The sequence below is a fragment of the Mirounga leonina genome, unplaced genomic scaffold (assembly GCF_011800145.1).
Source record: "Mirounga leonina isolate KUSES-001 unplaced genomic scaffold, KU_Mleo_1.0 Mir_174, whole genome shotgun sequence".
In the NCBI taxonomy this organism is placed as follows: domain Eukaryota; kingdom Metazoa; phylum Chordata; class Mammalia; order Carnivora; family Phocidae; genus Mirounga; species Mirounga leonina.
The window spans coordinates 17,256,816-17,275,711 of record NW_023270451.1 but is presented as its reverse complement, the minus strand read 5'-3'; the positions used below and the strand labels follow the sequence as shown (position 1 = coordinate 17,275,711).

Genomic DNA, 18,896 nt, shown 5'->3' with positions numbered 1-18,896 from the left:
AACTTTGCTAGAGAAGTAAAACTGGAAAAGTGGAGGATGGGACTTGAAATAAGAAAACCAGTTAAAGTTTACAAAAGAGCAGACAAGCCAACATATCCCCTAGCCTACTCTGGCAGAAAATTGAGGCTAGCTCTATGGAGATACTGAACCAGGTAGGATTTAGTTTTAGGAACATCTGATACAGCTTAGGGCTAAGCTATAAAACTATTTAAATAAGGAGATTAAATGAAAATTTGCATACAAGTGAGATTTCAAATTTCTTTTCTGCCCACGACTTTCAAAAACTTCATAAATATTGACACTTGGAGGTCACTCAATGAAAAAAAAAAATTACTACCCTCCCACACCGTACTGAAGGTTGCCATCTGCCAAACTCAACCCATACAAATAAATTTTCCAATCAAATTTTTGGTCCCTCAGTTATAAATAGGAATGTCAGGTAAATAACCAAGTATTACAAAATATTTGAGGAATGCCTCTAGCATGTGAACTGTAGATCAAACCAAATGTGTACTTGTTTGCTTTCTCTCTCACTCTCTGTTTCTATTTCCCCACACACATACACACACATACAATATGAAAAATTGGAAAACAGAATTGTGCAAATCTCCCAGAATGTTGACATAAACACTAAGGCACTGAAAATAGTAAGAAAAATAAGGAATTAGGAAGATTCATTCTGGAATTCTAATATCCAAACAAGAGAATTTTGAAAGAGAAGAAAGACAGTAGATGAGGAAAGGATCCAATATACTATTAAAAAATTTCCAAAACAAATGACATGACTTTCCTAATCGAAATATTCCATGGAATGGCCTGCACAGCAATTGAAAAATGACTTATATCAAAGTCATGGTAGGATGTTATCATATTAGGAGTCTTTGGAATAGTGTGAATGGTCCTAATTCCCAGACTGCACATGTGGCATTCCCTCTGCCTGAAATATTCTCCCTCAGATAAATCAATGGCTCCTGTATCTTCTAAGTTTTGCTTATTCTCGTCTTTTCTTTAAGGTCTCCACTAAAACCCCTAATTAAAATTCTATTTGCCCAGAGCACTCCCTACACACTACACTCTTTTATTTTCCTCCATAGCACATAGGTCTATCCAGTGCTCTATATATTTTATTATTTCTATCTCCCTTTTCAGTTTTCCTGCACTCACTATGATGTCAGCTCCACAAGGGTGGAGATAATTGGATGGTTTCCTACTCCCAGGATGTGGAACAGTGTCTGGTCCATAGCTGGCATTAGATAAATGTTTGTTGTGTGAAGAAATGATGAAGAGACATTTCTAAAAGTTTTCAGAAAGAAAGGATTAGAACTGAAAATGACATATCACTTTTCAACAGGAACATTAAAAGCTGAAACCCGGTTGAAAAATAAATCAAGTATGAGAGTAGAATAAACACATTTACATTTACTGATAGACATGGGCCCCAAATTTTCACCTTGTGTGTATAGGAAGCGTGTGGAGACTAGGTTCCACCGAAAGGAGGAAATAAGAAATGGGAAGTCATGAGGTCAAGGAAATGAGAAGTACAATCTTGGAAAGAAGCAAAAGCAGTCACAGGATGATGATAAAAAGCACAGTAGCTGTGCAGGAGGAACAGAGTGCAATCTACCTGGACTGGAGCCAAAAGACAGAGGACTCTACCATGCATTTCTCTAAAATAAGCAGGAAAAAAAATCAAAATAGAACTGATCTATTGCCCCATGTATCTGATGTTTTTTTATTAAGACTTTGTTATTATATATGGTAGATAGTTCAGAGATAAATTAGTAATAGACAGTGATACAAAACTGAGCAAATATAAAACTTAGGCAATTTCTAACTCCAGGAGAAAAGAGCTGTACAAGAAAGAAAACATAATCATAAAGTAATCACAGTACCTATGAAGCTCTGATGAAAAAAACAATTTACAAGTCACAGTGATATAAATTCTGGGTATTGACTTAACAACGCAATAAAATATAAATCTTTATGAACTGACAAGATATAAGTGAAAATGTATGAAGGCAGAATAACTTGTGTAATACAATCACATTTTATGTTTACATTTTATACAAAAGTTTATGATTTGATGTAAATATTTCGAGACTTACCTAAAAAGATAGGCACCAAATTGTTACTATATACTTTTATTCATTGTTCTATACCTCTGTATTCTTTCGTTTTCGTGTTTTTTTGTTTGTTTGGGTTTTTTTCATTTATTTATTTTAGAGTGAGAAAGAGAGTGGGTGGAGGAAGGACAGAGAGAGAGGGAGAATCTTAAGTAGACTCCATGCTGAGCGTGGAACCCAAGATGGGGCTTTATCTCATGACCCTGAGATCACAGCCTGAGCCAAAACCAAGAGTCGGACACTTCACCTACAGCTCCACCCAGACGCCTGTCTTTAATTTCTGATATAAACAAGTATTCAGGGGCACCTGAGTGGCTCAATTGGTTAAGCACCAGCCTTTGTCTCAGGTCATGGTCTCAGGGTCCTGGGATTGAGTCCTCTTTCAGGCTTCCTGCTCAGTAGGGAGTCGCTCCTTCCTCTCCCTTTGCCCCTCCCCGCTACTCGTGCTCTCTCTCAAATAACTAAGTAAAATCTTAAAAAAAAATTTTAAATAAATAAACAAGCATTCACGCATTCCTTTTAATAATTAAATTTTGTGTAAAATATAGATCCAAAACACAATTTTAATTCTTATATTGTAGTTCCACTTTATATGTGTCATAACTTAGTCATTGTTTTTTTTTCATTGTATGTTTAGAATGCTTCCAGTATTTTTCTGTTTTAAACATCCTTATACATAAATCTTGAAATTCATTTGATTATTTTTCTAGAATACATGCCAGATGGAACTGTTGATAGAAAATTCCCATTTTAAAGCTTTTGATAAATAATCCAAACTGAACATCAAAAGACTGAAACACCTTATATCCTCACAAGGATTGTTTGACAGTGTTCATTTTCTCACATCTTGTCAACATTGGGTAGTAACATTCTTTTTTCATATTTGACAATCTCAAAAAAAAAAAAAAAAACCTCTCCAAGTCTGTATTTAGTTGGTTATCAGTGATGTAGACCATGTGTTCATGTGTTTCAAGCCAGTGACAATCTTTTGAATGCACCCCTTCTCACACTTTCTCTCCTTGTCACTGCTGTAATGGTTTTGATCATCTCTCGTGGGCTCTTAGCCTCATATCTGATCACAGAGCCAAGCTCTCTCCTTCTGTACCACCCCTTAAACTGCTTCTAGATTTGTTTTTCTAAATCACAAATCTGATCATATCATTTGCTTGCTTAGAAGCCCTTGAAGACTAGTAATTTTCTACAAAATGAAGTCTAAAATTCTTAAAAGGGCACACCACATCAGCATTTATAAGCCAAATATTTTCTAAATTATAAAAAGGGGTTTTTATGACAACTTTTCTTCAGTAATTACAAAGAACTTGGGATTGGGGTCCCATCTTGTTTACATAATTCAACTTTCTCTACTTAAGAAGTGATTAAAGAATGACATCACCAAGATGGCAATTAAAGTTGTTCCTGATTTTACTCCCCTTCACAAGAAGAACAATTAGTAACTATTTAAAAGCAAGATATCACAAAGAGAATCATAGAAAATGGGAGTGAGGATGAAGCACCCCCCACACCTCAATGACTAAGACAGACCACATTAGAAGGGGAAGAGAAGCAGCTACTCCTTGACCATATTGCCCCTCCCCCAGGCCAGGGACGCACCATGTGGAGAGATCTCCCCTGAGCTTCTGGTTCCTCCCGCAGGGGTAAAGAGAACCTGGGGGAGGGGCAGCTAGCACCCACAGCATTGTTGGTCACTTGTGAGAGCCCCAACTCTGACCTGGCCCTGCAGGTACTGCAGGGGAATCTGTGGGCTCAGCTACTGGGAATGTGGGAGGAGCTGGCAACAATGAGCACATAAATCTTGGCGGACCCAGTTGAAATGCCCAAGTAGTAACACAAACCAGAGGCTTTGCTCATTAGCAGAACCAGATCAGTGGTGTACTCTGGCCAGGGAATTCTTTGGGGTGCAAGTCTGCCTGATTTGGATCCTCAAAATGAGTTTTGCTGGCCCTAGAGACTGGTTTGCCCAATCCAGGCTGGGAGCTGAGTTATAGCCCCACTGGTCTGGAGTGTCTCCAGGCTCCATCTGACCACAGGGGCTGGCCATAACTTCCCAAAGTTGTGTGGCCCAGTGATGCTTGAGCAGAGAGGTGAGTGGACAGAATGGATTGCCCCCAGATCAAACCCACTACAGGGCATACAGGCAGAGGGATTAATTCATAACCAAGGCTGAGGATACCCCCAGCTCCTCCCAGTGGGAAAGCTTGTTCAAGAAATTTAGAGTTACCTGAAGCAACCCCTTCCCTGCCCACCCAGACAAGGGAGCAGAGACACAATTCTCCCTCTAGAAGAAAACAGAAGTAAGGCTCTTTGACATGGCTTTTGGCAATGATTTCTTTGATATGACTCTGAAAACACAAGCAGCAAAATAAAAAAAATAAACAAGTGGGACTAAATGAAACTAGAGTACTTCTGCACAGCAAAAGAAACGGTCAACAAAGTGAAAAGATAACCTATGGAATGGGAACAGATATTTGCAAACCATATATCTGATAAAAGGTTAATGTCCAAAGTATATATAGAACTGATACAACTCAATAGCGAAAGAACCCAAATAACTCAATTTAAAAATGGGCCAAGGACCTGAATAGACCTTTTTCGAAAGAATGTATACAAAAGACCAACAGTACAAAATAAAGATACTCAACATCCCTAGACATTAGGGAAATGCTGATTAAAACCACAATGAGATACCATCTTATGCCTGTTAAAATGTCCATTATCAAAAAGACAAGAGTTAACAAATGCTGGTGTGGATGTGGAGAAAAGCGAACTTTTGTGCACAGTTGGTGGAACTGTAAATTGTTACAGCCACTAAGGAAAACAGTGTGGAGGATCCTTAAAAAGTTAAAAATAAAACTACCATATGATCCAGCAATTCCAGTTCTGGAACAATATATTCAAAAAAGACAAAAACACAAACTCAAAAGATAACTGCACCCCCATGTTTACAGAGGCATTACTTATAATAGCCAAGACATGGATACAACTTAAATATCCATGGACATCATACAATGGAATATTATTCTGCCAAAAAAAAAAAGAAAAAATCCTACCATTTGTGATGTGGATGAAACTTGAAGGTATTATACTAAATGAAATAAGTCAGAAAAAAACAAATATTGTATGATCTCACTTATGTTAAATCTCAAAAAAAAACCCTCATAGAAATAGAGATCAGAATTGTGGTTACCAGTTGTGGAGCAGGGGGAGAGGAGATTGCAGGAAGACTGTCAAAAGGCACAAAAGTCCAGTTATAAGATAAACAAATACTAGAGATGTAATATACATGATAAGTGTAGCTAACACGGCTATACAATACATAGAAAAGTTAAGAGAGTAAATCCTCCGAGTTCTCATCATAAAGCGAAATTTTTTTTCTCTTGTAATCATTGCACAATAGAGGTAAATCAAACCATCATGCTATATACCTTAAACTTACACATTAATATATGTCAATTATTTCTCAGTAAGACTGGAGAGAAAGGAAGGAATCAATGGTGGATGAATGTACTGATGTAGGTCAGAGAAGCATGGTCAATTGTAGAACCTTATTCGGCTACTCATTCTTTTTTAAAAAAATATTTATAAAGTCATTACTTTGTGCCAAACACAGCTCTACATTTGAGAGAGACAGGGATACGCAGCCAATAGAACCAAGAGTACCCTGCTCTTCTCTTTGTGGAACTAATAGGAGGGAAGAGGGGACAGGGTGAAAAAAACCAAAAAACCTGTTTTTACAGATTAATAAGCAATGATGTGCTGCTATCCCGACACTCTGGAAAAATCAAACAAAACCCAACAAGCCCTGTTTGTAGTGCCTGTGGATTCCCCACCACATACCATGGCTGATTTCTTAAACCAAGCTACCGATTGTTTAAGAACCAGCTCACAGAATTCTTATATATTGAACAAGTGGCTCTGGAGAGCCAGCATAGGTCGAGTCCAACCACCACTGAGTGCTGACAGGGTACTAAGATTTGGAGAACTGACAACTGTCTACGTGAGGTAGAGCACGAAGGAGAGATCCCTCAGAGCACGTGACACAAATGCACAGAAGAACCAGGAAGTTGAGGGTCAAATGGAAGAACACTGCAGAGAGATACATGCCAAATGCCTTAAGGCAGGAAAGTACTTGGCACACCTGAGATACAGAAAGAGCCAGAATATAGATTTTTAATTTATTTTTCCGTCAGAAGACAACCTTAAGATTGAAAAGCCTCTTAGCCAGGGTGAGAGCAGTATTTTAGCAAAGCTGAATGATGAATCGGAAGCTAAGATCAGCTTTGGGTCGTCTGTACTTTTTTTGCTGATGGAGGTTCCAATTGCTGCTGGCTGATTCCAGGGCATGGGGGGTGGGGGTGGTGAGGAATATATAAATACCAGAAAGCTGGGTTTATAGAATGCAAAATATAAATAGAGATAAGTAGTATTTTATTTTACCAACAAATGTTTCTGAGAGCTTCCATTCTAGATATTTGAGTTTATATTTCTTCAATCTTGCTGACCCTAAAATTAACCAGACCTTGAAGTTTTGTGGCTACATTAAGAGGACTAGTAACCTGCGATTAAGAATTCCTCATATCAGTGAGATCATATGATACATGTCTTTTCTCTGTAATTGCAGGAAACAAACTGAGGGTTGCTGGAGTAGGGGGTGGGGTGGGAGGGATGAGGTGGCTGGGTGAGAGACATTGGGGAGGGTATGTGCTCTGGTAAGCGCTGTGAATTGTGCAAGACTGTTGAATCTCAGATCTGTACCTCTGAAACAAATAATGCAATATATGTTAAGAAAAAAAAAAAAGAAGAAGAAGAAGAAGGTAGCAGGATGGGAAGAATGAAGCGGGGGAAATCGGAGGGGTAGACGAACCACGAGAGACGATGGACTCTGAAAAACAAACTGAGGGTTCTAGAGGGGAGGGGTGTGGGAGGATGGGTTAGCCTGGTGGTGGGTATTGAGGAGGGCACATTCTGCATGGAGCACTGGGTGTTATGCACAAACAATGAATCATGGAACACTCCATCTAAAACTAATGATGTAATGTATGGGGATTAACATAAGAATAAAAAAAAAGAAAAGAAAAAAAAGAGGACTAGTAACTTAAACATACTGTGCTGAAATATATTATTAGGCTAATTTGGGCAGTACCTGGAGAAAATATAAATCATACTGTAGGAACAAAGCAAGGCGTAGCTGGGCTGAATTTCTTTAGCAGTTTTGGGTCTTTTCCTCTTGGAGACAAGATGGCAAAGATGATTCTGTTCTGTTATTTTATCCTGTGCAGGTAGAGTTGGGGAGAATCCAAAACAATATTTTAAGAATGAAATTGAACAATTCAAATTCAGGCTCGACAAGTGAACAGCTCCTCCTGAGTGAAAATAAATCCAATTGTGAAGCAAAGATTAGGAGGATTAAATGTCACATGTGGAGGATCTAAAAGTGGATTTGTTTTTTATTATTGAAGATATTTTTATGGGTTATTTGTATGGGGATCAGGCTCCTTTGTTTTTTCTAAATTGAGATGAGCCAGGATGCCTCTGGGGCAGGAGAGATTTTTGCTGTGTGTGAGGATGTGTGGTTTTCATTTCAGTATTATGCACTTGCGGCTCACCATCTTGAGAAAGAAATTATGACTTATAGATAGTCTCACAAGGAATTAGTTGTTATTAACATGTTAGTTATATTAATAGTTACACTGCCACCTTCATCCAAATGACTGTAATTTGTATATACATTCAAATTGCTTTAGTGGTAATGCTCAACATTTACACGGAATTATAAGAAGTTCAAAGCAATAGCTAACACAACTTGAGTTATTACCAAAAACGTGAGTTATATGAGAGTTGGGTTGTCAAGCTTTTAGAAATTAATTTTTCCCCTTGTTGAATAAATATAAAAAAATCAGCCTTTTTACTGATAAGCTATCCTTCTCTACCAATAGTACCTAAGAAAAATATCTTAATTTGTGATCAAATTATAGAAAAATAATATTAAATGCCAAATGGAACGAATTTAAAGCTATGAATCTCAGACTATTTTACTTTATTCTTTAAAGTTATGTATTGACTTACTTGTCTAGAATTACAATATATCTCTGCATAATATAATCTTTGTAATAAAATAACATATGATACTGCTATTTAGATACAAGACAATATAAAAGCTTTAGAAATCACTTACTGAACTGAAGGATCCTAAATAATTATAAGAATTCAGATTCCTTTGCTTCCAGCTCTATGCTGTTCTATTAATGAATAACAGACTTAATTTCATGTGAATTTAGATTCACTTCAAAGTATACCAAAAGACCATCTTGTTGGAAGTTCAACAGAAGAGGCCAGATATTTTGTCTGAATCCACATGGAAAATAAAATTATAGAAGCTATTCATATTACTCAGGCCAAAAAATGCTCTCAGCCAAATCCTCACCACTATCATTATAATCATCATCACAATCAAGAAGAGCCTTTACTGAAGCAAGAACCAAATAGACATATTTAGCTTTGGAATTTGAAAAAAAAAAAAAAGACATGCATGTTTTACTTTAGTGCGTACTTCCTTTTTCTGTACATAAAATTCAGTTTCATTTAAAAGGGAAATTGTAAACTCAGCTTCATTTAAAATTCAAGTTATTGTCAAAATTTTGGGCTAAAAGAAATCTTTAGATAAAAGTATTTCAACATTACCCAAGAAAGCAGTTTTCCAAGGTCTACAGCAAATTTAATTATTCCATTGTTTTCCAAAGCAGGCAGCTTGGACAAAATTCTGCACAATGTTAATAGGTTTTGATCAAAGAGAATTTGGAAAATGCTGTTAAATCTGCTTACCATGAGATTTCAGCTCTTTGAATATCCAGATATAAATTGTCAATCTATTCATTAAATACACAGGAGCATATGTTGAAATACAGCCACGAGATGGGAGGGCATCCCAGGCAGAGGGAAGATTATGAGCCAAGATGAGCAGGTGGGAAAGCATAAGGCATCTTTTGAGAAACTGTAGGGAAATTCTGGAGTTGCAGGAGATAAATCTGGAAATGGAAGCAAGAGCCAGACTATGGACATTTTGAATTGACAGACTAAGTAGTTCAGACTTTTGAAAAAGTCAGTCATCACACATTGAATGTGATAGTTTGAGAAGATTAATTTCACTATAAATGGATAGCCTGGTTTGGAGGAGGGAAAATAATGGAGGTGGGGAGTCCAGTTTGAAGGTCCTAGCAGATTCAAGAGTGAGATTAAATATGAATGGTGAAAAGAGATTGCAAAATGAAAAATGAGAGCAAGATCCATTGCAAAAGAAGAATGAGAGAAATGAGAAACAGTTTCAAAGATTTTTAAAGAGCTCCTCAGGATAGTGACTGACTTTAGTGGCCATAATGAATCTTTGACAGTTTCTCTGTGTTCTGCTCATGCTTTATAACTGCCTCATGTCCTGAGAGAGGTTTCTATCATATAGGACCTACCATCCTTGACTACGTGGTTAATTTCTATTCATTCTTTAAAAATCCCAGCTCACTTGTCATCTCTTCTTTCTTAAATCAGTTTTGTAGGTTTTCTTGGTATCTTAGGTATAGAATTTCTGGAACACTTAAACCAATGTATTTAAAGGTGTGTTGACATGTCTGTCTCCCCAGTTAGAATGCAGGCTCCCTGAAGTTAGAGACCAAATTGGCCCACTTTTCACAACTAGCACAATAGTACATAGCTGAAACTCAATCACTGTTTGATGAAGGAGCATACCAACGAATGTTAGAATGCTGGTAAACCTACAGGAAAAAAAAAAACAAAACAAAAACAAAAACAGAAATAGATGCACAGATGAAATACAAGGATTGAGGAAAGGTGGTTTTTTCCAACATGTTGGAAAGCCAATGGAAATAAGACTGAAGAAACTAATAAGGGAAATGATCAGGCAGAATTTCAGAGTACAAGGGAGGCTGTGGCACGTAGATAAGGTGTGGAGAATTCATCCCCTTCATAGTCCAAACACTTTCGACAGTTTTGAAAAGATGTCCTGTGCTCCTCTATTTCCTTGCCTTAGATTCTTGTGTTTCCATGGTCAAGGATGCCATCCCATCTTTAGCCTCCATTTCAACATCTACTTATTCATGTTTAAAGTACAGATCAAATGTAGCTATCCCATGAGAACCTTCTCGGGTTACTTATATACTGTATCTATATATACTGGGAATTTATATATATGTGGCCTAAAGACCACCTACATAAAATCCTCTGGGAGTGATCCTTATAGGGAATTTCTCTTTATAGACATATTTCATCTAATAAATGACAAGTGGATGATAGAATCATCATTTTACAACTCCAAATGAAGTAAGGGATTTAAACAAATGATCATCTATGGCTACAAAACCATTAGTGGAAAAATGTAAGTGATGTACTTAATGATGGATGGATCAAACTGGTAGCATCCAAACCCATTTCTCAAACTTACAGTCATAAAAATAGAGACAACTAGACATCATATGCCTCTTTATGGAAGGATACAAAATGCCTTGTGATACATTTTTGCCAAGAAAAAATATGAACTGGAATTTGTTCAGATCTCTATACGTAACAATCAGTTTAAAAGAAACACAGAAGACACAGAAAATGAAAAAAGACAGCACTGGGTTGCATTCAGGAAAACCCTGAATATGCCCAGTTTTCTCAGCAGATAAATTGCAAGAAATCAAATGTAAAAAGGAACTGGAAAACCTATAGTTTAAATATATATTAAAAGAAACTTAAAGACATGTCAACCAAAAGTGTGGATGTTTTTGGATCCTGATTTCAAGAAACACAAATTTAAAAATCATTTATGAGACAACTAAAGAAAAAAGATCACCCACTGATATTAAGATACTACTGTTACTTTTTAAGTATGATAGAGGCTATGTTGTGTAAGCACATCCTCCATCTTGAAACACTTTCAGACGAAATAACATGATGCCTGGAATTTGCTTCAAAATAATACACGGTGGTGGCGGGTGGGGGGGTGAGGGGTGGGGGTCGAAAGGAAAGGAGATCGAAGCTGGAGCTGGATGGTAGCCATGTAGTTCAGTTTTAAATATGCTTGGAAAGTTCCATTTTGTATCATTTTAAAATGCAAGTTCTTGGGCCTCCTCAGAACTACTGAATTACAATACCGGAAGTTAAGTCCGGGAATCTGTGTTATTCAGTTCCAAAGTGATTATGATGCACACTAAGATTTGGGAATCACAGTCCTAAAACAGTTTATCCCAGGTCCTTGCTCTTGTCCGAGAAATATGGCCAATTATAGATACATGCTACATCTTTAAAGATAGAAACTGATTCCTTGCATCTCTCAAGGCCAAGTATTTTGGATGCACTCAGTAAATATTGGCAATGTTAGTCAAAATATTTATTGTTGTTTACTCTGAATAAATATTTTAGGTCTAGATTATACAAGACTTACCCACACGTTCCAAGATATCAGGTCCGTTTGGCATCAGGAGTGTGTACCTCCTCACAGCTGTCAGCAATAATCCTCTGGCCAAATGGGATTTCTTTCTTAGGGGTATTTAACACTCCCAATTCCTAAATGGCCAATATCTCCATACCTCATGCAACAAGGATAAAATCTAACAGGGTAAGAATAACAGCCTCCTCTCTCATACAGAGATGGAAATAGAGAATATTAGCAGCCATGTATAGACTATCTAAACAGATAAAGTATACATATGACCTCTTAAGAAAAAGAAATGAAGCATTTCTATCTGAATTACCTCTCAACTTAGCCTCCCTGAATTTTTGTTTGTTTGTTCATTTACAATGGTTCATCTAGTAAGTTAACCATTTTGACTCTCTTAAGAGGGTATTCTTTATTTTTTCCCCACAGTCCTAGGATTCCCTAAACCTCAGAAGTTTTGAAAGAACCCTATAATCGATTCTGTCCAGTGTTCTGGTTCTGCCACTGACTAGTTAGGTGGTTTTTAAATGTGACACTCTTTTTACTGGGTTCTGGTTTCCCCATATCTATAATTCTCAAATAAATATCAGTCTACTTTTAGACCATCTTTAAATTCACCCCCAGGTTTACAATACTTCTAGGAAAAAAATATTTCATCTAACATTTAAACAGAAAACAATCTTTGAAGAAAAATAAATTAATTAAATGGTTTCACCTCAGTATCTTAGATGACAATAAATAAGGCCGAATGCATACATTCTATTCTGAAGGTATAAATCTAGGAATGAAAAGGATTTCCCACACTTCGGCTTACCTGCTTATGAGCGTGATCATAAGAATTAATATGATTGTCAAACTCCTGGTGCTTGTGATACTGCTTGTCACATAATTCACAGTAAAAGTTTGCCTTTACATCTTCCAGGGCCTTTGCTGTGGACTTCTCGTTTTCTGGAAAATCCTTTAAAGAAGGCAAAAATGTTGGTTATATTTCTCTCTAATAGCATAACTAGACCTCATGTTAATCAAGTTGTTACTTAATTTTACTGTGACTATGGTGAGGCTCATCAGTTTTTGGAAATTCATGGCGCACTCTGGAAATAACTTTCAGCTCAGCCTGATTCCTAACATATTAACCAACACAAAATGAACTCTCTCAAAGAAGCCCACAGCTGGGGCGCCTACATGGCTCAGTTGGTTAAGCGGCTGACTCTTGGTTTGGGCTCAGGTCATGATCTCCTGGGTCATGGGATGGAGCCCCATGTTGGGCTCCCTGCTCAGGTAGAGTCTGCTTGAAAATTTCCTCCTTCTGGAAAAATGAAGGGTGTGGGGGGAATTGGAGGGGGAGCTGAACCATGAGAGACTATGGACTCTGAGAAACAAACTGAGGGTTCTAGAGGGGAGGGGGTTAGGGGGAATGGGTTAGCCCGGTGATGGAGCACTGCATGGAGCGTTCTGCATGGAGCACTGGGTGTTATACGCAATCAATGAATCATGGAACACCACATCAAAAACTAATGATGTAATGTATGGTGACTAACATAACATAATAAAATTAAATTAAAAAAAATTTTTTCCTTCTTCTGCCACTCCCCCAACTTGCATGCCTTCACTCTCTCTCAAACAAATGAATAAATTTTGAAAAAAAAAAAGCCCACAACTGCAGTCTGGTCATTCTCTTTCTTCCCATCCATTTTCAGGTTGTGGTTCTGCTGACTCAGCACCATTTCCTCTGCCAATCCAATGACCGATCGCAAACACAAGCTGCCATTATGTCCATGGAGCACACATTACTGCGAGATCTCTTTACTATAATATTTAATGGGGACATTGATTGCATTGTCTTACATCCTTCATCTACTGCTTCATGTATTTTAGCCTCACTGAAATTGTCAGTATTGGGACTTGCTATTCTCAGCACACAATGCCTATTCCCACCTGGTTAAATTGGTTAGCTCCTACTCCTTTCCCAACACCCAGCTCTTTGTCCCCTCTGGAACACTTTCCCATGACTTTACCAGGAGGACAAAGCCTCTATTTTGTTGCTTGTTACCAAACACAACTACGACCATTTATAAACTTTTCTTCTTCTGATACTACCCCGTATATTTCGATGTTTCACCCAATGCCATCTTCAGCCAACTGATCTATCTACTCCATACAGTCTCCATGGGTGATCTTCCTTCACACTACAGCTAGGGTCTTATTTATCTGTAGGCTCTAACTCCAGGATAAGCTTCTTCTTCAAGCATCGGTTCATGCTAGATGCTGCCAATGGGTTTACCACATATTTTTCAAACAATTTTGACTATGCTCTCTCTCAAACAGAGTTTTGGCCACATCGTTCCTCTGCTTAAACTCCTCCCAAGCAGGGAAGAATATAGTCAGAGGTATTATAATAGCATTGTATGGTGAAGAATGGCAGCTATACTCGTGGTGAGCATATATAGAGAGATGTTGAATCACTATGTTGTACACCTGAAACTAACGTAACTTTGGGTGTCAATTATACTTCAGTTAAAACATAATAATAATAATATAATCCTCTTGAATCCTCTCAATGCCTATAGAATAATAGTGATGAATACTTACTGAGCATAAACTATGTGCCAGGTATTAAGCTAAGTATGTGATGAATTCTCTCATTTATTCCTCACACCAACCCTATAAAAATAAGTTTTTTAATCTACATTTTTACAAATATATTAATCATCACTTAGAATCACACACTCATGGTCACTGAGTTAGTAAGCAGAGAGGGGATTTGAATTCAAATGCCCTATGCCTAACTCCCTTGTTAATAAACAGCTGTGCTTTAGCATCTCCCTTAGGGCCAGTCCTCTTAATGCACCATACAAACTCCTTCCTACTTCATCAGTGTATCAATCCATGCTCCTATATTACCCCCTTTAATTCTATCATCAGACATGTCACATGATATTAAATGATCTGTTTTCAGGTCTATGCCCATAGATCCTTCGAGGGCAGGAACTGTTTTATTCATTTTTGTATCCACAAAAATATGCCAAACATATTGTCTAGCACAGAGTTACCTATTTAATATGTATTACAAAAATTAACGGATAATAGTAGCTCACAGATTTATGCCTCCCATCACATTGCAAGTTCTCCATTATCCCCATGCCTAAGAATGACTGGCACATGGATGATATCAAGTAAATACGCATAAAAAAGTGAATGGACAAAATAAAGGATGGATTTTAGTTCTGTTTCTCTAAAATGACTAAGCCTCTATAGAAAGAAATCAGGCCATAAACCTAAATCTCAGGGCTGTTGCTGACCAGATAAGAAAGCAAGCACAGGGAAGAGAAGCAGATTATCACAGAGTTGGGTGAAGTGATGGGGCAATTAACCTGGACATGGGAACGGAATGATTCAAGCCCAAATATAAGAGGCTAACACACGTGGCACGAAGGCAGGAAGGACATGAGTACCATTTGCAAACAATAAAACTAGACCAAACATCTACATTGCCTGTCTAAGAGAGTGAAAGCAGGAATTTGGTTATATTATCAGCTGATGGGGCATATAAAAACTACTGACAGGATATAACCAGTAATGAGAATGTGGACCTCAATTTTCAGGACAAAAACCCAGTTGCTCAAAGAATGGAAATAATGGCTTGTTAATGGTGTCACTTGAGAGTTGAGGCAGTACAGCATTGAGGTAGACCCCAATCTTCGGAACTGTAGGCTTACATCAGGGGAAAACATAAGTTCCCATCCCATCTTTCTCACTAGGTTTTTTTTACATGTCCTTTATATGTTGTGTACAATTTCAAAGGCTGGATTGGAACTAGGGACTTCTTGGGTTTACTCACAGTTTTTCTTCCTTTATTATAACACTGGAATAACAGCCTTAGAAAAGTGACCATGTGCCTTGGACATTGAGCACTTCCTCCTCAGTGTTCAAAAGTACCTCAGCTTCACTAACCAGAGGCAGGCTGGCAACTGAGAATTGAGAGTGGCTAAAAATATACTTTCATATTATTCCAGATTATGTAGAGGATTTTATAACAACAGCTCAATGACCAGGGGTGAGGCTCCTTCAGTTACTCTTGGTATCTTCATTTAAACAGCATTTATTTCTAAAACAACCTTTAATTATGACATTAAATGAATTTCAGTGTAAAATATTGTAATTATAACAGAGTTCTACCAATATTTTCACCATCTCCTGTGAATGTTCACATTTTACAGTCATCAGACTAAATTATATACCGGATTTCTTACTTCATTTTTCTTGCCAGGAAGTGGTACAGCTATTCCCACTTTCCTTCCTTCTAAGGGATTAATGATATTCCCCAGGATATATTCTAGTCCCCTTATTAAGAGAGGAGGAATACACATGGAATATAAATGCCATTAGCAAAGCATACATACAGAGTTCACAATCCAGTGTGTCTATCAAATCCAGAAATAAGAGCATAAATTCAATAGCAGATGAGTGGGGGTCAGAAATGGGGAAGCTGAGACCTGAGAAGAGAAATCTTGGGCACAGGAGAACATAAGCCAAGAGCTGGGTAGGGCTAGAGGAATCACAGAGGAAAAGAAAAAAATAAGCTTCCTTAAGCATCTTTGGCAAAACTGGAAACTGAGGTTGGAGCTCTAGCTGACTTTTAGTTAAAGAACCATAACCCAGTAGCCTGTGATATCACCCAGTGTGAGGTGGGCCTGTTCTCAAGTGTGAAGTGGAGCTGAGTTGGTCTAGCTGTGTGTACCAGAAGGCTGGAGGGTAAGGGCTCAGTCTAGTAGACTAGAAAGGAAGGTATCACATAGTCTAAGTACCATTTAGAAGGCAATTTATGTTTAGTAATTTCATGAGTTCTATCAAATCAGGCGATGGTAAAGCAAGGCACACTTTCCACTGTGTCACGCTGCTTCATCCATCCATCTAACCACATGCTCATCCAACTAACCATTAAGCACTGATACATTCAAGAATTGCTAAAAATAGAATTACCCTACAATCCAGTAATCGCACAACCTGGTATTTACCCCCCAAATACAAAAGTACTAAATCAAAAGGATATATGCACCCCTATGTTTATTGCAGCATTACCTACAATAGCCGAATTATGGAAGCAGCCCAAGTGTCCATGGACAGATGAATGGATAAAGAAGATGTGGTACCTATTTACAATGGAACATTCCTCGGCACTAAAGAAAAGAATGAAATCTTGCCATTTGCAACAACAGGGATGGAGCTAGAGAGTATAATGCTAAGCAAAATAAGTCAGTCAGAGAAAGACAAATTCCATATGATTTCACTCATATGTGGAATTTAAGAAACCAAACAAATGAACAAAGGGAAAAAAAAGAGAGAGAGAGAAGGGGGCGGGGGGAGAGACAAGCCAAGAAACAGACTCAAGTACAGAGAATAAACTGACAGTTACCAGAGGGGCGGTAAGTGGGGGATGGGTGAAAAAGGTGAAGGGGATTGAGAGCACTTATCATGACAAGCACTGAGTAATGCATAGAATTGTTGAATCACTATATTGTACACCTGAAACTAATACAACATTGAATGTTAACTATACTGGAATTAAAATTTGAAAACTTAATAAAAAATAAAATAAATAAAAATAAATAAAATTTTGTTATTTAAAGACAAAAAAAAAGCAACTCTTATTTAGCAACTTCTCAATGTCAATTTTTTAAAGGGTCTTGACCTCAGAAATTTATAGTCAGAAAGGGGACAATTACATGTAAAATGCTAAACAACTGTAAATTGCAAAAGAATGATAATCACAAATTCTTATAGAGCATTACCTAGTTTGGGCTAGTTAAGAATAACTAGAGGGAAAAGTCAAGGTGTTTTTTTCTCTTTCTCACATAGCATTAGATACATGGTAAGCACTCAGAATGTTCTTGTCTTTTTGTTAAATGACAGGATACTTTCACTGGTCAAATAACTTGGGAGGCAACTTAAGATGACATTTGCTCTCTGACATAATTACACAATCTTTAAATACAGGAGAGACACAGAATAAATATGAAAGATGTAAAAATAGCTACCTATTCTCAGTATCAATAAATTTAAAAAAATTTAAAAATGAATAAAATTCACAATAATACACTTGACACACAGACTTAACATACAATTCTACCACTGATTTGCTACTTACTCAAAGTTCTCTTCTCACACTTTGCCTAAAAGAGGGGCTTTAGAAGCTTATTTAACAGAAAAAAAAATAACATTTATAAAGTGAAAGAAAGCTTCATTTTAACTGTTCTCAATGATTCATTAAAAGATTGAAAATGAATTATAAATTGAATATGACAGTTATCTTAAAAAGAGTCATTTTTAAAACATTAGGTATTGCCAGTGGGCATTTTATGTTTCAGTTCAGTAAGAATTCTGTAGTAATTAATTACTTTTAATAATTAATATTTTGGGTGCAGGGAGAGAAAAATGTACTTTTTTACACCAAGAATTTTACATTCATGCAAATAACAGGTATGTCTGTAATGTGGCAAGAATGCTGCCTAGAGAAAGGCATTTAATTAGAAATACGGGTGTTCTGCTACCAAATTATTTTATTATTGTAATGATGATTACACAGTAACACCCCCTGAGCATTCACTGTAAACCAGAAATCTGCTAAGCGCTTCACACTTGTTAACTCCCTTAATCTTCACAATAACCTTATGAAGTACTATCTATTATTATTCCAAACAAAGATATGGAAGGCAAGGCACAAGCATGTTTAGAAACTCGCTAAAAATCAGATTTGCCTGACTTCAGAGCGATTAATCACCATGCTAAAGGCTGCCCCAATTACTTAGCCTTCATCCAGATGCCACAAAATTTCAAGCTGCCTCTTCTAACTTTTTGTAGATTTGAGATGATGCAGAGGCCCTAGTTCCCAGAGAGAGTAAGGGGAGTAATTATAATTTTAAAAATCTATTAAGCTCTTGAAGCTGAGAGATAGGCACTAGGAAAATACAAGGTGGTCCTCTTGTTTCGACTGGTTGTGAATATGTGCCCTGATTATTAAAAAGGAAGAGAAAAAATCAATTGCTGTTCTTCATATCTCCTTGATGGTAATACCAGCTCAGAGCTTTGAGGATTGAATTCATATTCTTTGTATGAAAGCTCACATTTGACCTTTCACTGTTATGTGTAAGAGATTGCTTTAAGAATTCTAATATTCCCTAACCTGTTCTATTATATTGGCCCCAAATAAAATCCTGCTTCAAAGAGAGTGCATTCCTTTCCCCCACCCCCGCCCCCGATTAAGTGGCAGTGGATTCAGAAAACTCTTTTGGTCCCCATTGTCTTCTTGAATCTCTGCAACAGACTGGGTA

The 18,896-nt window shown here is 37.3% G+C and overlaps 1 protein-coding gene across 1 annotated transcript in view; it reads right to left on the bottom strand.

Annotated features, from left to right (window-relative positions):
• Positions 1-12,651, bottom strand: part of ZNF804B (zinc finger protein 804B) — a 96,568-nt gene extending 83,917 nt beyond the window's left edge. Inside the window, exons 1-2 of the mRNA XM_035021385.1 lie at positions 12,613-12,651; positions 12,383-12,526 (exon numbers count right to left, since the gene is read on the bottom strand). Of these exons, the coding sequence (XP_034877276.1) occupies positions 12,383-12,526; positions 12,613-12,651 (183 nt within the window). The remainder of the gene's footprint in view (positions 1-12,382; positions 12,527-12,612) is intronic.
• Positions 12,652-18,896: the final 6,245 nt, after the last annotated feature.